The sequence below is a fragment of the Ascaphus truei genome, chromosome 16, assembly GCF_040206685.1.
Source record: "Ascaphus truei isolate aAscTru1 chromosome 16, aAscTru1.hap1, whole genome shotgun sequence".
In the NCBI taxonomy this organism is placed as follows: Eukaryota; Metazoa; Chordata; class Amphibia; order Anura; family Ascaphidae; genus Ascaphus; species Ascaphus truei.
The window spans coordinates 37,111,701-37,135,287 of record NC_134498.1 but is presented as its reverse complement, the minus strand read 5'-3'; the positions used below and the strand labels follow the sequence as shown (position 1 = coordinate 37,135,287).

At 43.7% G+C, this 23,587-nt stretch overlaps 1 protein-coding gene across 2 annotated transcripts in view; it reads right to left on the bottom strand.

Moving 5' to 3' along the window:
• Positions 1–1,382: 1,382 nt before the first annotated feature.
• The window catches only part of LOC142467470 (integrator complex subunit 6-like), a 40,159-nt gene continuing 17,954 nt past the window's right edge, over positions 1,383–23,587 (bottom strand). Inside the window, exons 5-19 of one of the 2 annotated variants that reach the window (XR_012788399.1) lie at positions 23,080–23,263; positions 21,111–21,239; positions 18,738–18,901; positions 18,144–18,296; positions 14,458–14,590; positions 13,824–13,918; positions 12,865–12,975; positions 11,932–12,147; positions 11,517–11,640; positions 9,839–9,981; positions 8,148–8,385; positions 5,215–5,616; positions 3,709–3,802; positions 1,842–2,201; positions 1,383–1,549 (exon numbers count right to left, since the gene is read on the bottom strand). Coding sequence is in view for 1 of the 2 variants with exons in the window: in XM_075573198.1 (XP_075429313.1) it covers positions 2,102–2,201; positions 3,709–3,802; positions 5,215–5,616; positions 8,148–8,385; positions 9,839–9,981; positions 11,517–11,640; positions 11,932–12,147; positions 12,865–12,975; positions 13,824–13,918; positions 14,458–14,590; positions 18,144–18,296; positions 18,738–18,901; positions 21,111–21,239; positions 23,080–23,263 (2,286 nt within the window). In the remaining variant the exon portion in view is untranslated. Of the gene's footprint in view, positions 2,202–3,708; positions 3,803–5,214; positions 5,617–8,147; positions 8,386–9,838; positions 9,982–11,516; positions 11,641–11,931; positions 12,148–12,864; positions 12,976–13,823; positions 13,919–14,457; positions 14,591–18,143; positions 18,297–18,737; positions 18,902–21,110; positions 21,240–23,079; positions 23,264–23,587 lie in introns of both variants that reach the window. The other variant, XM_075573198.1, reaches the window with a different exon arrangement.

Genomic DNA, 23,587 nt, shown 5'->3' with positions numbered 1-23,587 from the left:
AACTGTTTATCATCAAGGTCAGACTTTCAAGATATCCCAGCTTCAGCACAGGTGGCTCAATCGAACACTGAGCCACCTGTGCTGAAGCAGGGATATCTGGAAAACCTGACCGGGGGGGGGGGGGGGGGGAGCGCTTAGAGACCGGAGTTTAGCACCCCTGCAGTAATTCAGAGAAAAATGAACTACAGAATCGTAGTATATGTTTTTTTCCCACTCCGTGTCAAATTAATGATTACTAAAGAATATCAAATGTGTTACCTTGTGTAGCTTTGTTTTCCCTTCATCCTATGAAGCATGATTTAATATGAATGTTGAACAAAAGCAAAGTTTTAGTGTGTGTGCAGTGGCTCCCTTACAGTCACTTGCTTTCTGAATTTTAGGGCACCAAGATGTTACTTAAATCTGTTCATTTCCTGCTTGGTAACACAGAAGCTTTCTAGGTAAATGTAGCATACATTTTACAAATCAGTGATTGGAAGGCTGTATTTTGTGAGGGACAGAAATGAATAGCACTGGAGCCACTACGCACACAGTATATCAGTATATGGATTATGTATGTAATAGTTGCTTTCATCACGTTTCCATCTGTCAAACAACCAGATTATCACGGAATTACTTAATAAGCAGTCTTGTAAAAGGAACATTCCCTGCTGCATGAAAGGAAACGGATGTTGGATCAGCATCTGATGTGACCATTAAAGGGGGTTTCCATTAACCATTTTGCTGCCACAGGTCTTGGGACAGTAAATATTACAAAAGCTAGGACACTTCATGTGATGAAGTGGGAATTAAAGGAGTGGAGCTTGCATATGAGTTAATTCACCGTTATCTTTACTACAGGGGTGGCCATCTCCAGTCCGAGGGCCACCAACAGGTCAGGTTTTCAGGATATCCCTGCTTCAGCACAGGTGGCTCAGTCTTTGAGCCACCAGTACTGAAGTAGCGATATCCTGAAAACCTGACCTGTTGGTGGCCCTTGAGGACTGGAGTTGGCCACCCCTGTATTTACACTGCACCACACAGATACCAACTTACCATCTTCATTCTGTCGTCCTGCGGTAACTTATCAGCATATCATGCTTCTGCTGGAAAAGCAGATTTTTATATTGCGTCTATAGAAAAGAATGTTTGTTAAGAATTTCACCCTAACCCATTAATTTCCCTCTATGATAACATGTGCATGGACCATACACACCCCTAGGGTTTCCTTATTGAGATTATGCACCAATTAAAAATTAATAAAAAAACATTTTATTATATATATTTACGTATATTAATATATTTATGTACACGTTCCAAAACCTCTTTATACAAGTTAAAATATCACAAAATGACTGCTCATAACAATACTGTTCAAAATAAAATTTTCTTTTGTATGAACATTAAAAGTAAATACACTTTTTTTTTTTTTTATTATTATTTAAAAAGAAAGTTTCCTTTTTAGTGCTTCCAAAGCACAGCGAGTGCAATTCCCCCTGAAGAGTCTCCGTCCTCCTCAGGATGGAAGAAGTCGGGGACCTGGGGAGTCTCGGGTGCACTTTCTTAATGTCTGTAGACAAAACAGAAGAGAGTCTGAGGTAGATTGCTTAGTGACTCATTGGAAGGGCTGCCTTTCGCTTTCCTCAACACAGAATAGCACTTTCCTCTTAAGTGTCTCATACAACCTATTCTGGGAATGAAAAAGGTCATAGGCTTGGGACAAGCTACCTCGTGTACCCGCCGATGCAACATGCAGACGTCCCCATCTCCCGCTGCACACTGACTTTCCGACATGGTTTTGCTCTCGCTCCCTCTATAGCATAGGAATGGTCTATACTGACAAATGAGGAAGCTCTTATCACCTGTAGGAGGAGCACCAGCGGTTATTGTCTCCAGCCTGTTCAGCGGGCAGCGCCCTCCGCACAGGGAAAAACCCGCACAGTTCATAGCAAGTCCGGGAAGCTAGCGGCTCCGTCTCCTCCGACCTTACGGATCCCCCCGCCTGCTCTGACGCTGGGCAGAAAGTGCCCCGGCGTGCAAGGTCTTGCAGGAGGTCGCCGTGTCCGCTTTCTTCTGCGACCGCAACGCATCCCTGGATCCTCTGCGTCTTTCTGATGCGCCGTTATCTACTGTTGACGTGATTCACGCTGTTCGGCAAACTGTTGGAATCCAACTCGGATAGCACTCTTTCTAGGTGCTGTATTAAGACTCGTTTTTTAAACCTGTGGAGCAAAATAGAGCGCCAACGCAGGCGCGAAACGCGTTAGAAAACTACCTGCCTCTGTCCATTTTTCTACATGTGCTGAATAAATTAAGTTTTAAACTTAATTTTTGCACTCTAGCCCTTTAATTTTGGATTCTTGCACTTGCCTACTATTATTGTCGCTCTTTCACCTGGGAGCAAAACATATACACAACTGAACATATACAATTCCGTGCCCAACTTGAAGTCCCAGATATAATTAAAAGTAAAAAAAATTAAAAAGTCGCAGTGCTTTGTCTTCTACGGCCGGGTTCCTCGGATCTTCTGGGTCCTACCGGGGGCCGTCCAAATACATGAAAGACGAGAAGACGAAAGGAAAAAGGAAGGCTGTGCTTGTCTTTTATCTTGTCACATACACAAATGGCTAGTTTCAAAAGGACATGCTTGTTACCCACCAATTTACTTTTGCTATATAATTGAATTGGTATTTTTGTAAACTAACCCGTTTACTTGCAGACAGATCTGCATCCCAGCATTAAACCAGCACTCCTCCCCAGAAGCCTGCAGTGCAGCCCCTTTATATGTTTGTATTCCTGCCTCCCGAGCATGTCCTGCTCTTGTTCCAAGTCTTACAAATCACGACTTTTGCAATCTCTAGCTACCGTAGTAACCTTTACACTGCACTAACCTCCCGGAGACACTTAATATGTCAACCTCATACAATACCTGCCAGAGTATCAGATTTTAAAATACAAAGTGGCATTGTAAAGGCAAGGAGACACACACACACACACACACACACACACACACACACACACACACACACACACACACACAGATCAGCTCAGGCTGCTGCTATAAAGTGGCAATCCATGGCAGCAGTTTTTTTTATATAGCGTTGATGCAGCGGGTCCCCTGGAGCAGAACCCTATTAATTTCAGCTCCGGCCACAGCCTGCTTCCGGAGAACTAATAAAATAATAACTATCTTTATTTATATAGCGCGTTTCTCCCAACGGGACTCAAAGCGCTTCACAGTTACAGAAAGGAAAAAAGAAGCAAACATTTAAGGTTATAAAAGAGACCAAACACAAGGAAAGATGCAATACAGGGTGGGACGGTACTGTAGCTGTTAGGTGCCGGACAGGTTGTGGGTCAGTAATTAAATGCCTGGATAAACAGGTAAGGCTTGAGCCGGTTTTTATAGACTCCCAGAGAGGGGGGCCTCTCGGACTGTACGAGGCAGACTGTTCCAGATACTTACCTCTGTAGTAGGTGCAGATAGCCACTCTGCATGGTTACCAGGGATCACGTAATGGTCACTGGTCAAAGCTCCCGAACTCTGCGGGCCAATAGGAAGCTGTGACGTCATCAGTGCGGCTTCCTATTGGTCTGCGTGACGTGGGAGCTTTAAACTTTAAAGCCCAGGCAGCACAGCCAGTGCGGCTACCGGCACTTACTGCGGAGGTAAGAATCTCCGGAACCAGGCTGATGGCTAATAATGCATATCACTGGCCTTTCACCAACCTTGCTGCTTCTTTGATAGTAAATTCAATGAAGGTTTTCTGCACTTCAAACGGACCTTCTATTTCCTCAAGAAGAGCGAAGATCTTTTCATAATCTGGGAAATAAAAATACCAAAAAAACAATTCACTCAACACAGAAAATTGTTACATTTGAAATAAATAAAAGTGCATTCAGATTACAATACAAATGTTCATTAAAGTCGAGTAACAAAGAATCCCCGCGGTGTCAGGGTATGAAAGCACAGGGAAGATTCCATGTGTAAGTGATGACGTACAGGATTGCACCAGCAACAAAAACGCAGGAAGTGGCTCTGCAGATACATGCGCCGGGCTTTACTGCGCTCAAAAATGGCGCAAACAAGAACAGGCTTTATGGCCTTCGTGGTTTTCTTGGGTCATATTGTTACATTTTAGTTACTGAACTGCGCAAGCAATGTCGGTCGCGCTCCTGCCTCGAACGTGAAGCAGCAAAACGTGAGATCTTGTGGGGTTTTTCTGTTAAATTAATTTTAATATAATGAGCATCCTTTGATTTTCTATAGCAGGCTTTAGGGCACCTCCCCAGCAGTGCAACATATTTGTAACTTTCCTGTTAGTGATAATTTGTTGCCCACTGTTTGAGCTGCAATCTGTAACAATAATATAAGGATACATTGTAGCTGCTGAGTTACACTGACTGCCTTTCAGTTTCAATCAATCCTTCAGACATTACTCTAGGCACACAATCAGGATTTTGACACATTTATAACAGGAGCAGCAAACGATTGCCAGCTTAGGTAAGAATGTAGAATTATACATGGGCACATGCTTTACATATACACATTAGACAATAATAGGGTGGACCTGGAAAGGGTAGCACACAAAACACTGCTTATGTCATTCATAGGGAATTGGGTGTGGCACAAAGTGATATTTTGTGACAGCAACAGAGCATGAATGTCACCGTATCCCATATAGAGATGGTAAGAGCCAATAGGGGCCACACTGACATCACTTTGTCATGTTCTATTCCATCACCTAATTATGTGTGAAGACAAACCAGATCGTCAGACACCAAGTATAAAAAGACGCCACATCAATGAAAACAAAGATTACATAAAATGGTTCACCAGTAAAAGCTGCAGCTCTGGACATCATTGTAGAGCTGGTAATCAATCAATCACGTTTTTCATATTCAGGACCAGGTTTACTAAACGGTGCCAAGTCTTCATTCACCTGGTGCCTATTTCACTGGTCTTTACGCACCTGCCCCCCTCCCTCCCCCCCAGGATTTTGGGACAACCATCCTATTTCTGAGCAAGTTAGGTCCTTTAACCTGTGTGCACACGCATCGGTTAGTCCTAAAACCTGGTGTGGTCGGTGGCCCCCTGAGGTGTGGCTGGATTACTGCGTGGCCTACTCACCGAAACACGCACTATCGTATGACAGGGCTTAGCACCACTCAGTAAATCTTGCCCTCTCTTCAGACACACACACACACGTCAAGAAACGCATTGAGGGTACTTACTTCTTCCTGGCTTGCGAACCTCTTTCATGACTTTAATTTTAATATCGGCGTTGGATCCGTCTATCATACTTTGTATTTCTTTGAAAGCGTTTGGCACGGGCATTCCAGAAGGGCATTCCTGGGTTTCTGCAGCATCTTCCATAGGCACATACATTTCCACAAGCCCTCTCCCAAGTGCGTTATTAACAGGCTCCAGGTCCAAGCTATCCTCATGTAAGCAATGGAGTTCATCGGACACAGAGTCGAAGTCATTAGGCAGCACGTCATCATCATCATCATCATCATCAACCAGGGTGGCAGGGACCATTAGGGAGGACAAGCCATCGTCCACTTGTTTTTCCCCAGGCTGACAGTTTTCTGCCGTTTCTCCGTTGCCATCTGGAGTGATCGTGTTATTGGCATCTAGGAATTAAAAGCGACAAAAAACAAGTCTTGTGAAACGTCAAAAAAAAAAAAAAACATAAATGCAAAATGTCGAAAAAGACGTCAAAAAAAGTCACAATATCCCACGCTGCTCTGTTGCAATCTGTACTACCCCCGTGGTAAAATGAAGTGTTGCCTGGCAAAAGTCAGATGCAAGTATACGAGGACCCTATTGATACATTTCGGCAATGAGGATTTACAAACTGGTGGTTGTGACACTACTGGCATTGGGACAGTTAGAAGGCGTAAATCAGGATTACACTGGACAAAATGGAGACATGTATGCCAACAAAAACGCAGCAGTAATTCCTCCCCCTCCCCCCATGGGAATCGAAGGTTCCTCCGAAGCAGAACCGCTCCGTTTTTAGCTCCTGGGTCCCAGAGATACTCACCGTGCTTTTAACCGCTTTAGATCATCAAATTGCTACAGAACACCACAAAAAAAAGTCCTCTGTAGAGCTCAGTATTGCAAAGTTTCTACGTTAGATGTGTTAGGGAAGCTTGTTATAGCTGGGGATTCTGTATAAATGTTAGAATAGCTCAGTGACACGATTACTATTCTGGATTTTCTACTTTGGTATTCTCCAACACAAATAAAACTAATTTAGATGAATCCATAATATTCAGCTTAATTCTTGTTGACCTCTCACCGCCAAAATGACAAGCGGTAAGCCACCTGTGAATCCAATAGTGTGGTGGGTGTGTGTCTCAAAATTAACCCTTTTACAGACAAAATGGTCTGCGACACAGCAAAAGGATTAAAGGACATTTTGGAATAAAGTCCAGAAGTGACAAACTGGTGTTAGTCATCCTGTGAAGCTTCAGCTAATGCAGGATCTTAAATCTCCTATCTCTATAAAAAATAGATCGGAGTTTGCTGTAGCTGACAGACCAAAAAAAAATGATTTAGTAATGGTCAGCATGGATTTATGAAGGATAGGTTGTGCCAAACTAACCATATTTGTTTCTTTGAGGAGGTAGGAAGGAATTTACACCAGGGCAACGCAGTTGATGTTGTCTACTTAATTCTGAAAAAGCTTTTGATACGGTTCATTAAGTGTACAAAATAAAGGAAATTGGTCTGGGTGAAAATATTTGCACCTGGATTGAAATCTGGTTGAAGGATAGACGGAGTTGCCAAAAATCGAACCTTTTCAGATTGGGCTAAAGTTGAGTGGAGTACCTCAAGGATCGGTACTGGGACCCCTACTTTTTAACTTGTTTATTAAGGACTTTGAGGTTGGCAGGGAGAGCAAAGTCGCCACCTTTGCTGATGACACAAAATGTGTGTAAGATCGTAAAATCAGAGCAATTTCTCTCCATAAAGACTTGGATAGACTGGAAACTTGGGCAGGTAAATGGTAGATGAGGTTTAATACATATAAATGTACGTTTATGCATTTGGGAAGCAAGAATAAACAGGCTACACACAAATAAATGGGACAAAACGAGGTCAATACTTGATGGATAAGTATTTAGGAGTGCTTGTAGATTGGAAGAATAACAATAGTGCTCAATGTCAGGCAGTAGCTGCAAAGGCAAATAAGATCTTGGATGGATGTAAAGACAGCATCATTTTGCCACTTTATAAATCCTTACTAAGACCACACCTTCAATATGGAGCATAGTTTTGGGCACCACTCCTTTAAAAATACATTATGGAACGGAAAAGTGAGAGGAGTCACCAAATGAGTAAAGGTTATGGAAGGCCTGATTTATGAGGAAAGACTAGCTAAATTAGATTTGTTTTGCAGTGAAAAGAAGCATCCACGAGGGGATATGATAATATATAAATATATTCAGGGTCAATACACAGAACTTGCAAGAGAACTATTCATCACAAGGGCAGTACAAACGACTCGGGGTCATCCGTTGAGATTGGAGGAAATGAGATGTCACCAGCAGCAAAGCAAAGGGTTCTTTACAGTAAGGGCAGTTATAATGTGGAATGTATTACCCACGGAGACTGGGATGGCAGATATGATATCTTTAAGAAAAGGTTAGATATCTCTTTAAAAAAAGGAAAGGTATATAGGGATATACCAAGTAAGTAAACACGGGAAGGATGTTGATCCAGGGACATATTTTGCCATAATTGGATTCAGGAACAAAATTTGTTTTTCCCCTTATGAGACCTAATTGGATAATGTTTCACTGGGGTTTTTGGTTTGCCTTCCTCAGGATCATTATACTGCAAGTACAAATATAGGAGGATCTTCATCATTACATTTAACATAGGTCGCACTCGATGGACATGTCTTTTTTCAACCTCATCTCCTATGCAAAATAAAAAAAAGGAAGCATACAAACGGCCATCGTTTAACAAAAGAAAATAGTATCAGATAAGGTGGTTTAGAGTTTGGATTTCATTTATTTATTGATTTTTAACTACGCCTAGTGCTATAAAATATATTTTTTAAAAGGCTGCTATGTTGCTCGTTCAGTCAGTGGGTTATTATGGTTCACAGAGTCTATTACTGGACAGCCAAGTCTTGGTACCCTACAAGTACCTTTGTGTATCGGAATTGGCTTGATCAGGTTGTGTGGAGCTGGGCTGCCTGGCGCGGCTAGAGGTCCCTTTCCTCCAACGTGATTGGTTATGATGGGCGGCGTCTGGGGCCTCCTGAGCAGGAGAGGGGACATGCTGCGTCTTCTCTTCAGAGAAGCCGGGGTGTTCGGTTCTCCAGGTCGCTTGATTTTATTCTGAGGCCCGGCGACAAACTCGTCGGCTTCATCGATCATCATCCCCTGGGAATGAAGGGAAAAGATGCGGTCAGAACACTAGTCTGTTAGTGCTGAGTAAGACACAGGCTGTCTGTAATCTGGCGGTCAGAACGCCAGAGGTTACATGATGGCCGTTAATCTAGATCCACAGAACCGGCTGTTTTGTCCGTTTCTGGACTAATTAAGTCAGCTGAGATTTTCGGCCAGAAGCAGCTCTGACGCTGCCTCTTCTGTGGATATAGAACTACCCCCTCAAAGCAGTCATTTTCAACTTCGACCGAGACACCTGTGTTGAAGCAGGGGTATCCTTAAAACCGGTTGGTGGCCCTTGAGGACTGGAGTTGGACACTCCTGATCGACAATGTTACCCAAATCTGATTATTAACTGTAGTAATTGTTATGAAGGCAGAATGTGTATTTCTATAGTGTATTAGCACTCCAAACTTGACGTTCTTTACAACTCAATATGCCGTTTTGTCTCATCATGCCGCTACAACACCCACTATTGCGATATCTTAATTGGACTATCCCTCGAGTCCAGAAGCATACAACCCAAATTCTCAAATATTTTCTGCACAAGTTACCCAATTATCTGGGCAGGCTTCTCAACCTTACTGTACACTGCACTTATCTCCTTAGATCTGCCTCCAGAGACCAATTATAGTTCCAGGGTTCAACAAAGAATCCCTTTGCTCTTCCTTCTCTCACCGGACACCCCACTTCTGGAACAATTTACCTGAGTCTCTCAAATCTGCCTCATGTCTAAAGTCTTTCAACACTTCAGCTGTTTCCTACTTTAAACATGTTTGTAACCGTAACGTACGTTCTCAAATTATTATTTTGTACCCAGGACATACTTGAAAAAACAAGAGATAACTCAATGTATTGTTTATAAATAAAAATGCCCAGAGGCTGTCACCAGAGACGGCTTAAAGCTACAGAACAGGCTGCATTACGTTTAAACTTTGTTATTGTATGGTTGGAGCAGGGGGTCTCTGGAGCTGAACCCCATCATTTCAGCTCAGGGCACCCCCTGATTCCCGAGATACTGACCTCCTACATAGTGTCCCTGTGCAGGTTAAATGTCCCGGTCGCGCAGACCAACAGGAATCTGCAACACTGCGTCCTATTGGCTGGCAGGACATTTAAAGCCGCCATTATGTTAGGCACACAGTTTCTCTGAGATACCGCCATCCACTATGGGAGGCAAGTATCTCTGGAAGCAGGGGGTCCCCGGAGCTGAAATTAATGGGGTTCAGCCCAGAGACCCCCTGCTCCAATCCTGTAATTAAAAAAAGAAATAAATACGCAATGCAGCATATTCTGCTGCTTTAAATCAAGTATAAGCTGGCGGGGCAACGTCATTACCAGCCGTTCCTTTAAAGGGACAACTGATTGGAGATGCTCTTTATGTTTATGTTGAAGGTTACAGAAAGTGTAGAAGGCCCAATTGGGACTGAATCTCATGTCCTTGTACCTTCTTATCCTGCTTAAATGGATTGCCAAAGGTGTGAAGCCTTTTCGGTTGATCTGGATCAAGCTCGCGAAGAGGAGCAGGCATCAGCTTCAAGTACTCTTGGTAATTACCCATCTGAGCGACAGGAACACTGTGGAGACAGTCTGGAAGAGAGCGGACAAGTAATCCAGATGGAGGAAGAACACGGGAAGAGATGAATTAAATGGGCACATTACAGTTCAGTAATGCAGCTTTGCACAAGCGAGACAAAAATTACTGTATTATTGTAATTGGGTCATTAGATGTCTGACAAAATTGACGAGACAGATACCCCGAGGTGACCGCTAGCAGGGGGGAGGGGGCACAGGAAAAAAAAAAAAAACGTTTACGCCCCCCCTGATCTGCATGATTTAACGGATTTGTATTTTTGTTACTAAATAAACAGATTTGATATTTTCTTTTACGTGTGTGAGAGACGCGGGCAGTAACCATCCTCACCCCGATCCAAAAGGCAAGCTGTCTGTGAGTAGGGTTACTGGCTCTGCACTTCTTTAACCCAGGCTGTGCTGAAAAGCAGTGTAATTTGGCAGGCTCAAGCTTAGGCCGCGTCCATAGACCACGCTACAAAGGCCGTACCTCAATGAGGACGGCCTTAGAGCGCGCCACAGATTTTTCGCGACACATTTTCTTTATTTTGTAGCGCCACAGCCGGGTCACGTGCGCGGTTCAGCCAATGAGGGCGTACCGCTCACGTGACGTCATGGCTCCAGCATGTCTCCCCGTCGCGTCTCCTCCACATCCCACAGGCCACGGATCGCCTCTGCAGCAAGCACGCGACGCCATGCGCTCCTACTATATCCAAGGCCTTATAGGGGATACATGTTAAAATGAGAAGTGTGTTCATTTGCATGTCATTACCCAGAATCCTTTGCTGCAGTGCGAGCACTATATGCTGTGGGTTTATGGGGTAAGGCAGGGTGGGGAACCCGTCGGACATGTGAATGTGCTCAGAAGTGTTCTTTATCATAGAGAAAAAGATATAGATTTTTTTCTTTTAAATAGTTTGACATATACACAGATATACAGATATACATTTTGTATTTAATTTTACCCAAAACTTCTGTGCGGGACTGTTTAATTTAATTTAGAATTCTGGCCACACAAATATCAGAAGCCCTGACAGATCATTCTAATGCTAAGCTTATAGTTCCGGTTACGGCGATGCGACGTCATCCGTCGCCATAGCGATTTATGCCTATCGTGTAGGAGACAAGAGACACGACCATGGGGTGTGGCCGTGAGCGGTTCGCTTTCATTGGCTGAACCGCTCACTTGCCCTCTGACGTCATGCGGCAAAAAATTAGAATTTTTTTTTTTAAATAATCAATTTTCATGGACTTCAGCGATTTTGGTCGGCGTGTCGCGGCGTCTCGGTTGCACACACAACAGATTGCATTCATTTGTTTTGCCGCGTCGTCACCAGGACTATAATCGCGGCCTTACAAAGACACAGTTCCATAGTCTTGTCTGTGTGGTCAAGATGATTAGAATGTAAATGGTATTCACAAATGATAGATTTCTGTCACACAAACCATATTATTATTAGAGCATAATCGCTGGTTTCCATGCATTTTGATAGCTTTTGTTATGCAACAGGTGAGATAAGCAGCCGACACAAAGTAACTGCAATCACATTTACCTTCATCCTGCCCGACGATAAGTGTATGAGTTTTCAGCAAATTGGTCCTCATCCTGGTCAGCTGATCTAAAAGATTTCGACGTGGGATGTCGTAGGCATTCCTGTATGCCTGGGGCTTCAGATCCTAGTATTAAACAAAAGGATTGGATTAAAATAAAGTCCGTTCACGCGTTAAAGAGGGTGCACACAGATCACTTGTTTAATGTCTGTGTACATCAGGGGGGGGGGCAACTCCAAAACGGCAACCAACAGGTCAGGTTTTCAGGATATCCCTGCTTCAGCACGGGTGGCTCGGTCGAAAACTGAGCCACCTGTGCTGAAGCAGGGATATCCTGAAAACCTGACCTGTTGGTGTCCCTTGAGGACTGGCGTTGCCCACCCCTGATGTATACATCTTTTGCGGTGGGTTACACACCTTATTTAAAAGTCCCACTTGGAAGCCGGAAAACTCCTTGACGTTTACGTCGGACATCCGCATGGCCGTTTCCCCGCTGACCCCCTGCAGCAGCTGTTTAAAGTCTCGGTTGTGAACCAAAGACTTTCCGGCCGAGCTGTTTCGCACTTTAATGCCCGTCTCCTGGGGGGCCTTCTTTCCCACCGATACGATTATTCTTTCCGACTCTATTTTCGTCTGAAACAAATAAAAAGAAAAGACGGTGTTGGAAGCGAGAAGACGAGGATGTAATAACGCCTTCACAACCAAAGCTTTTCTTACAGGACTCTACTGCCAAACACACAATGTCAAGGGCGTGCTTAATACTCAGAATAATCCGAAAAGTAGCAATTCCCTCCCTTGACACCCTATATTGTTGGAGGCTAAACCCGTCGGGGCGCCTCAAAGTGTACTGGGGTAGGCGTATACACGGAGCCCTCTGGTTACACAGGATTGTCAATGAGGGCTTTTGTCTCCTTCCAAGATAGCCACTGGGCAGGTCGAACATCTCCCCAAAATGATGTTGACCACGCACAACACAGCAGTGGTTCTGGAGTCCGGAAAACTGGTTCCAAGGAATTATTCAAAAGCTTTGCCATTAATTCTCCAGGTCTCTCCAGCGGTGTTAAACCGGAGCAATGCCCCATCCAGAACTACAGTGTGTATGGACAAATGTAAACCTGATGTGACATCCTCCTTCCCTGATTCATATTAACAATGCATCACACACAGAAAAAAAGTACACAATACATGGGTATATACACTTTATTTATTTAGCATGTACCAGATCTGTTTTCCTTGTACAAAACAGGATATACAATTCTACAGATTGAGATTAGGAGAGCAAAACAATTCTGAATAAAGGCTCATTTTAAACCACATAAAAATACTGATCCATATTTGTTCTTCACTTACCTGTTGGCTGAGCTTTTTCAGATAGGAAATAACACTGTAACTAAGTCCACAATCCAAAGTTTCCGATATGAAATTTGGTGCTCCCATCATACGTAGGGCTTTCTTTAATGGCTAAAAAAAAAAAATGCAAAAGGAATTTTAAGATCACCCTGTACCTCATGTAGGGAATAACGGAGTAGTTATTTAGATCTAAACAGAAACTTGTGTTTTTTTTGTTTACAAACCACCCTCTGCTAGTCTGGTTATTTTAGATATTTGCAATGTTTCTGTTAAAAATGTAGAAATAATAAATGGTTTATATTACCTACGCCAGATTCCGGGGAAAAAATAATATATATTATATATACATACACAGTATGTATGTGTGCGCGCGCGCATGTGTGCGTATACACACACACACAGAGTACTCAAGCCTCCCCCACATCTCATTTTTTCCCCCTCACTTTCATTGCTTCTGGTTCCTTAAACCTACAACTTCCCCCCCCCCCCCCAAGTCCTTTAGTGTATTTGATACTACCACCTCTGCTGAGAGGCTGTTCCATGTACCTTCTATCCTTTCATTGTTTTAAAAAAGTACTTTCCTGCTTTCCCTGGGTGCGCCGCTCTCCACATGTGACACCGCCTTTGCTCCATTGTTACCGGCCCCTTTAATGTAGCTAGTGATAGAACCCATGATGGACTGAAGAAGTAAAGGCACCGACTGTAAAACAATGACACGGAGCGTGACGCAGGGGAACCTGGTTCAAATCCCGGTGTCGGCTCCTTGTGACCTTGTCACTTTATCTCCCTGTGCCTCAGGCACCAAAAACAGATTGTAAGCTCCATGGGTCAGTGACGGTGTCTGTAACAATCCTATGTATAGTACCACGCGCTATACTGTAACTGTGAAGAACTTTGGGAGAAAAGCACTATATGAAATAAAGTTATTAGTAGTAGTAGTAGTATGAAAAGCACATTACCAACAAAAAGTACGGGGGCATCGTTTTCAAGTAGTTGTCGAAGGACTGACGCCATTTAAGATTCAGCTTAAGTTTGTGAACCTTGAACAAGTCATCTGCAAGAGAAAAACAGGACATGAAAATGGCATGCAATGCATCCCAAACAAAGACTACGAGCACAGAACCTAGATATCTCATCATATGTCCCAGCATCTGGAACACGGGCAGGAGACATCCTGGCTTTAACCGTGGCTCAGAACTCAACAAGAAAATGCAAGCTCATTTCCCTTGTCAAAACACTTATGTTAGATTATTCCCTTTCTTAGGCCACGCAGGGAAAGAGAAATGTAAGCACAAGAAGCGCCCGTTCAATCTGAGGAGCACCACAAAAATATATATCATCATCTGGAGGACAGGAGATGTGCCGCGTTATAAAAGTTTTCTGGTTTCATTGTCAAACGAAGGTTACGTGTCAGCCAGTCCTGCGTCACTTTCTTGAATCGAGCAGATACATTATATTACTGAGAGAGAGACTCCGTTTTCAGAGTAAATTAATTAAAATGATGCATAGTTATCTAGAGACCAGGATACCAAATCCATGGTGGTATTATGCACCTTATGGTGTTGTTCGTATCTAGAAAAGGGCTTTACTTACCGAGCAATGGAAGTAAAACGGGGTAGTTGTAAGGCATCACAAAGAGGTTCACACAGGTTAAAGTGGTGCTGGCTTTTAAATAACCAAAGGGTTGGCCAATCTCACTGTATTTCCCACTATTGCTCACAAATACCTACGAAAAAGACAAAATGACAAAGTCACCATTGTTCATCACATATACATATAATATATACATATAATTTATACATATACACATAAAAATAGACTCCTTACCAGGCAGATCCAGAATCCCAGGGCCACAAAGCAAGGAAGAGACAGCACACTCAGTAGTATCAAGAAAAATGTGTATTAGAAGAAAATCGGGCACAATCACCAACGTTTCGGTCCTAGGCACTCCCTTGAGAAAGGTCCTGTGTCTAGGACCGAAACGTCGGCGATTGTGCCTGATTTTCTTCTAATACACATTTTTCTTGATACTACTGAGTGTGCTGTCTCTTCCTTGCTTTGTGGCCCTGGGATTCTGGATCTGCCTGGTAAGGAGTCTATTTTTACATACTTCCTGTATGGGACAAGCACCTATTTATAGAGAAAGTTACCCGAGAGTGACGAAACGCGTCAGGGAGCATCATTATGTCAGACGCATTGACACTGACGTCATCACCGAGCGCTGGAACGGACTGATCCATGCGCAACTGCTGCAGAAGCCCCTACTACACGGAGCCATCTTCCAGGACTCTAATACAACAGTAATGAATACCATCTGCCCTGGACATCTGTTGGGACTACGATCCTGATACTGCAAGACTGGGACTGCCCCAAGACGCTGCAGACATTTACCGGATGGTTGTGATTATATCACACAATGCTTGATTTTATTGTACCCTTGTGAGTGCATTTTTTACCCCCCTTTCCCCCTCCCCTCATTAAAATACAATTTTACGCTATGGGCGTGCGCTCTCTCTTCCTTTTTTTCCCCTAGATTCACTGTGGACGTGGTTTGTCCACACTGAGAGCTGTGGACGTGGTTTGTCCACACTGAGAGCTGCCGGAGACCCTCCATACCGGAACCCACATCAATATTGGACTTATTTTTGAGGACTGGTTTTTATACTCTCTTTTCTTTTGTTTTAGATATATATGTTGTGTATTTATACATTCATCTTATATGTTTATGGTTTACAGTTTTATTGATTTGTGCTACTTAATATTTTTTCACCATATAGTTTATATTGTTTATTTACCATTAATTTTATAATATTTTATTTAGTTTATGCACTTTACTGATTTGGCTTAATAGAGGCGCTGCTTTTTTCCTTTTTTTTTGCTTGTCATATATATATAGTGTTTTAAGGAGAGTACAAACGTGGGCCTATAGGAATGGATGATGTCATGGCTTCCTATTGGCATGCGGGACATTTAAACCATCATTAGATTTAAGGCAGGGGTGCGCAAACATTTCAGTCTCCGAAACCAGTCTGCTGTCCCCCCCCCCCCCTTCACGCACCCCACTCCTTACTTCAGCATCAAAATGACTGTGGGGTCATGTGACATCACTTTGCCATGGCGACGTCACGTGACCCCACAGCGTCATTTGACGCATCGCCGAAGACAAGGTAAGGGAAGTTGCAGAGGCCTCACGCGATCCCCCGGCATTTCATTTCAATGCCTTGGGGAAGAGTGTGGGGCCTCTGCAACCGCCACCCCCCCCCCAGACAAATTTTGCGCCCCCAGTTTGCGCACCGCTGGATTAAGGAACACAGTTTCTCTGCCTGCAGGGATACGAGCACCGCTACAGAGGTAAGCATCTCTGGAATCAGGGGGTCCCCGGAGCTGAAACGAACACAGTTCAGCTCCGGAGACCCCCTGCTTCAATCCTGTAATAAAACAAATATATATATATTTTTTTTTTAAAGTGAACCTGTATCGCTGCTTTAAAATGTATATAAGCCGCTTGTGGCCCTTCTCCTTAATGTTTCATTTTGGGTCAGCAAAGCCTGTAACGGCTTTTCTTGGAGTACCGAATTATTCGATTTCTAAAATGTGAACACCAGTGAACCAAAAGGCAGTCATCTTCTTCATGCAAACAAAGCTTTCCCCGCGCATATAAAGTGGAGTTGGTAATAACGGGGTTGTCGTTCTGATATGGGAGACCGCGTGTTTACGTGTAATTACGAGACTGGCCTCTACACATCTGTTTGATGTTTAATTATTGGGTGTTAGGTTTTTTATTTCAACCCCACTACTGTAGTATACTTATCTAGTGTGAACTGCCAGGTCTGCCAACGTTTATTGTCAGAAAGGGGCAAGAATGACACGTTTACAGAGGCACATTTTAAATAACTTGGCAGGTTGTGATAGATTATAATTGGACCAACACAACAAAGAATTATACGTTGCAATTCTATGTGAGTTTGAAACCAGCATGGTCTCTAAAGGCGGCATTAACAATGTAGGTGTGTATCACCACCTTTATGGCAATGACAAGGGTAGAACAGCCTGCAAATAATTGCATTTTCAGCAGATCTGTTCGATTTCTGGAATTTTATTCTGAAGTAATGATTATTATTATTTTTCTGGAAAGGAGGAGTTATCTTCTGGAAAGAGTGCAGTGGGTAGCGATGTTTTAGATAACAGCAAATACGACATGCAAACTTTATCTCCAGGTACATGTGAAAATAAACACAGAAGAAAAACCATAGTGCTCCCAGACAAATAAAAGCAATTTGACCCCTCTAATTTGTCTGGGAGCCTGCGAGTTTGGTCTTGCATGGCTCTATGTTCTATCTTACAGAAAGCTGCATTTGCACTACGTCCTGGCCTTCTCATTCCACGGACCTCTGAAACGTACCACAGCCACCTCCGAGATGCACTTGGAGATATCACCTTGTGATAAAACCACTCGTTTTGATCTCACATCACGAGCGCTGAACATCTACAGACTTTACCAACACTTTTATATTTTTCTAGCATTATTGAACTATGTGTTTTCTTCAGTGTTTATTTTACTTGTACCTTGCGCTAAAGTTTGCGTTATTTGCGGTTACCTTACCCTGTGGATGTTGGGAAGCATCCTTGCATCTTGCACAAGCTTTTTTTGAATAATTATCCATTTTTGATCACTTTTGTCCTTTTCTAGGGACCTTAATCACGTCATTTTAATTACATTCACCGTTGGTGGTTCCTTTGCGCTCATTCTCCTTTTCCCCCCAGTGATGTTTTAGGTAGATTTTGAGGCCGACCCAAAAGGAGGACTTCTCCCTCTTTATTTCTATGCAACAATTGTGGTTATTTCACCTTTCTCATCACATGTAACATATGCCCCAGCTGTTTTCTGTTTTGAAAAAATGCTTGGAGATCCCTTTATTGAAATGTAACCAGACAGGGACAAAGAGGTTGTGAAGCGGGCGTTTGGCCAAACGTCTTGGTATTTAGTCCCGCCACCTGTGCTCAAGCAGGGATATCCTCAATACCTGACCTGGTGGTGACCCTTGAGGACTGGACTTGAGAACCCCAGGGATTAACCGTTATAGTGTCAGCACTTCCACGTCAGGAGATCGTTCCTGGAGCGATCACATGACGCGGTCACGTGACGCACCAAGACCCTGGATGCCAGAAACATTGGGGTCCGTCTGGATCAGACTGTTTGCTCATCAGCCCGATCTCCCCTTCGAACACTAGCCACGGTAACCGAGAGAAACTGGTCAATTGGTGTGGTTGGCGCCTACCTGCCAGCAGATATGAGGAGACTTCCGTTCCAAGATGTACTGAGTTAAAGGAGACGGCTCAAGCTCGTATTTGTCAAAAGGTAGCTTGTCAATGACCATAGGCTCGCAGTCCGCACACGAGAATCTCACCACGGGATGAGACATGCGAGGGGGCTGCGGGAGAAAAACAACGTTACGCCACACGTGACAACTGCGGCTACAGAGTCGGTGTCAGAGGCACTGCTCGGTAGCCACAAAGTAAACACCTCGCTTGTGCCGTTTCAGTATATAGAATAGATCAAACAGCCAATATCATACTCTTGATGGATTGTAGCGGTGACTAAATTAAGATCGTTGTACCACTGCTTAAAATGACAGAAACAGGCGGGCATTAACAAACAAGAGATGATGTGCGAGGCCTTGCGGTACAACGAGATCCCATTTGATCTAGTCCCTCGTAACTGGTTACCACTCTATACTGCAGCGGATACCAGCGTTCGCTTGTTCTGAGCACCCCTCGGAAACTGGAAGGATCTCCCCTCCCCACTCGTTGCAGGCCGCTGCCAAGGCGAAGAGCTCCAAGTCCAATTAGTTTGACTTTGAAAATAAACTTACCAGTGTGGGCGAATTCTGATCGGGCCAGAAGGACTCGGGAATTGGCCAATGTCCAACGGGAACCCCAGTTTTCGGATTAGGCCTCACGTAGATAAGCTTATGACAGCTATGCCAGGCTGGCGGAGCTAAAGAATTAATGGGCCTGAGTGAATCTATGAGTCCATCTAAAAGAGATTTTAAAAAAGCACACAAAAAAATAATCATTTCAGAGAAAGACCAGTGTCAATTACAGTACAAGACCGTGTTACTTTGCTTTTACTCTGAACTTATCCAAAAAGTGTGTTCTTAAAAATACGATTGCTGTTCTGGCCCTCCAGCTCCCTGTAGTAAAGAGGTAGGGTCAGGCAGGTTTAAAACACACAATGTCTTTCTATTTTCTGCAGCTTTATTGCAAAAGTGTACAGGAACATAAAAATAACTTGGGGGGGGGGGAGGTGGCACTTGTGAGGGGAAGGTAAATTATGAATGCCTTGTTTCGGGGAGAGGCAGATAAAAGGCATGTACTCACAGACTGCAAGATCCACGGGAAAGAACATGTTCCTGTACAGACAGGAGTTTACCAAATACTAAAACAGGGGAGCGCAATCTTTTTTCCCTGCGGCCCCCCTGGTCCCCTCTCCACGCCACCCGCCCCCCCTCTTACCTTGTCCCCGGCGCAATGATGTCACGTTGCCATGGCAACGTGACATCACATGACCTCGCTGCGTCATTTGACACCGTGTTGCCATGGCGACGCGTTTCCAGAAGCAAGGTAAGTGCAGTTTACAGAGGCCTTCACCTCTTCCCCGGCACTTAATTTAAGTGCCATCGGGAAGCGTGCGGGGCCTCTGGAAACCCCGCGCTCCCCCGCAGACAGACAATCTCGCGCCCCCCAGTTTGCACACCGTTGTACTAAAACAATGGCAGGGGAGTATGGGCAAACCATGTTACTGGGAAAAGAGGGGCATTGCCAAGGCAACTGGCTAGAAGGCAATGGGAGGGCTACATTGTTGCAACTTACACTGAGCAGTTATGGCTGCCTCGGAACAGAGAAACTGAACATGCAGAGAGGTTCCAGATAAGAGTACAGTAATTATTTATTATGATTCAGTAATACCGGTTGCTGCGTAGTAAGAATAAATGATATATCCACGCAGCAGTTTTACAAGGTTGCTCAGCTTGAAGCTGGCATGCAAGTTAGGCAAGTTCAGTCCTCTTGCAAAACTGCAAATCTGGCAGGCCTCATGTAGGATCAACGTCATCAGATTTTCATAACCATATGTTGGGTGCTCAAAAATGATACAACAATCGCCCCGGCCGTGTGCTGCAATGTACCCGTTCAGTGCTACACCCACAACTAGAAATGTATTTATTAATTTCAAACACGCTACTTACTCACCAGGAAAACTCTGTACTAAAATGCAGTCAAATATACACACAAGCCAAGTTATTTTAACCTGCGTAACATGCTTTCGGTTAAAACATCACAGATGCAGCTTCTGAACCTTTATAGAATATCAACAGTCTTAAGATCATTACATTATTAGACACCAAAGACTTAAAAATCATCAGAAATTAGTTCATATCTGAAGGAAAGGGCTCATTGTTCCATTGTACCCCCCATCTCCAGCCGAGCCTGGAAGAACCAGCAGAAAGCTAAAGGAGCCTTCCAGAGTCACCAAATCTACCACGGCTCCTCAATATGGCCCAATCCACGTCCATAACATAGCCGACAGGTTACAAACTAGCCAATGAAGAGATATATATATAAATATATATATAAATATCTATAGTGCAGAATAAATGAGTTCTTCAGTATTCGGTGATACCTTTTTTATTGGACTAACAATTTATGTCATAGGACAAGCTTTCGGGAGTTATCCTCTCTTCTTCAGGTCGGCAATACTGATATACTCTTGAAAGCTTGTCCTATGACATAAATTGTTAGTCCAATAAAAAAGGTATCACCTAATACTGAAGAACTCATTTATTCTGCACTATCGCAACTGGACAAACACGGCTATTTTCTGGTTTATATATCTATATCTATATATATATCCAGCATACCTTCATACATATCATACAAAGCACAGCGGAAATAAAAATCCATCCAGACTTTAACAGATCCTTTTTAGAGCTGTATATAATTCATTTTAGCCAAGTAGAGATGCAAATTGCGGAACAATTTTAGATCAAACGCCCATCTCCTACTTCATAAATAAAATACATGGCAAACAATTCTCGTGTCCGTTTCTTGGCTTGTAGAGCAGCAACACAAACGCCTAGTAATCCCCTATAACACTTTGATATTTGGTGCATGCATCTTTAATTTCTAAACTATAGGGATGATCGGGTGAAAAAGGCAGGAAAACAAACAGTATGGGTGATAATTACCTTCTCCGTTCGGAGCCGGGTCGGGGCCTGTTTTTTCAAAGTTAATCACAACTCCGCTCTGAACTTTCTGAGCCAGAGACTCTAAGCATTGGTTTAACATTCTCTGTGTCCGGACACAGTAAGAACGACCTAGGAAACAGCAGAGAGGAAGAGTTAAAAAAATGAATACCCTGATAATGCAAGACAACACATGGGGGGAGTGGGGGGGGCGAGGTTGGACTATCTATCTTTGATAAAAGCTAGAACATTATTATAACAGCCCAAAAGAAGGCTCAATGGTAGAACAAACAAGAACATTGACATTGTCAGCCTTCGGTGCGTTACTAGCCATCCAAGCACCGATCAGAGGAAAGGATCCGGGTTCCTGACCTATCACCAAGAAAGGGGTTGCCTGCCTGAATCTTACAGGTATGAGAGTGGATTTGCAGGCCCTATCCCCCTCCTGTTTTACTGCATTGCTTATATTCATGCTACAGAGTCTAATTCTTGGCCAGTGATGGGTAATCTGCAGCCTATGTTCTGCATGGTATCATTCCAGCCTGGTTACAAATATAAAAATATATATTTTTTTTCCCCCTCCAAATTCTTTATTTTCTGGTCAATCCAATATTAATATTGCATACATCCCACTCACATGTCTCATTGTGTGTTAACCATTGTTGTTGGTGTGTAGGGCAATGTGCGGTGATTTCAGGATTCAAGACATTAAGGAACAATCAAAACATGGGTGGGGAGGCAACAGAGAGAAAGAGAAAGAGAAAGAGAGAGAGAGAGAGAGAGAGAGAGAGAGAGAGAGAGAGAGAGAGAGAGAGAGAGAGAGAGAGAGAGAGAGAGAGAGAGAGAGAGAGAGAGAGAGAGAGAGAGAAAGAGAGAGAGAGAGACAGAAACAGAGAAACACAGAGAGAGAGAAAGAGAGAGAAGAGAGAGAAGAGAGAGAAAGAGAAGAGAGAGAACACAGAGAGAGAGAGAGAGAGAGAGAGAAACACAGAGAAACACAGAGAAAGAGAGAAACACAGAAACACAGAGAAAGAGAGAAACACAGAGAAAGAGAGAAACACAGAGAAAGAGAGAAACACAGAGAAAGAGAGAAACACAGAGAGAGAGAAACACAGAGAGAGAGAGAAACACAGAGAGAGAGAGAAACACAGAGAAAGAGAGAAACACAGAGAAAGAGAGAAACACAGAGAGAGAGAGAAACACAGAGAGAGAGAGAAACACAGAGAGAGAGAGAAACACAGAGAGAGAGAGAAACACAGAGAAAGAGAGAAACACAGAGAAAGAGAGAAACACAGAGAGAGAAACACAGAAAGAGAGAAACACAGAAAGAGAGAAGCACAGAAAGAGAGAAGCACAGAAAGAGAGAAACACAGAGAATGAGAGAGAGAGAGAGAGCCCGGTGCCATTGGACACTGCGTCACGTCGCTGGAAGCCGCCGGAGACCAGGGAAGGAAAGTTACAGAGTCCTCGCACGCGCTCCCCGGCATTTCATTTAAATGCCTTGGGGAAGAGAGCAAGGCCTCTGTAACCGCCCACCCCCCCCCCCCATAAAATCTTGCGTACTCCCCTGGGGGGCGTGCCCCTGCCTTAGCATACTAATGTTAGATAATATTTATGGTAGATATGACTTTGGGAACAATATAGCATTTTAACTCTGGTAAAAGGGGATAACGTGGCCCATAGAGGTTGGAATGACCACTTTGGGTCACTCAGCACCGCATTATGTCCCACCGGCCGTGCGTAGCCCAGTATATTCGCTCTCTGCATTAGCTGATATTACGGTACAAGTGACCACATAACATCTTTATTACACATCATTTGTAATTTATATGAGCATGCATGTACCTCTCAGACAGAAAGTTTACAAATATACATGCTTATAAAGAAGAAAAAAAAACATCTTCAGCATTGCTTTTTAGCACTAAGGTGGCATCCATTTGGATGTTGGCCATATTGGTGATGCTTCCGGTACCTCCTGTGACCTCACACATCTGGGTGATGGGCGACTCGTCCGATGGAACGCTCCCCAGTTGCTCAGGCTCCACCGACGAAGCTCCGGCCAGGCGAAGCGCGAGAGCAAACAGTCTCTGATCCCAACGGAATGGCTCTTTGGTCAGTTCACTTCCAGGCAGGGGGGAATTCAGAGGGAGGTGAAGCTGGACAGAAAGAACAGGAGATCCAAGTTGTGGGAAAAACCACAATACAGGAATAGTCTTCGGAAGTGCTTTTGACGGACTAGAACGGCAAAGATTTGCCAAGACTCTGAAAGCAGTAAATCCAAGCTAACGGTTTTGTTTTTTACATTGTATTTTTCCCCCCTTTAATATGTGCATCAATACAATACACACACAATGAGAAGTAATTAGCTAAGTTGCCCATCGATCGGCAAAGATTCGGCTCGGGGGTTCACCAAATTGGTGCACTGCTAGAGAGAGGGCAGGGCTCAAAAAGGGGTGTGCCAGAGTCTGTTTCAGAAGAGG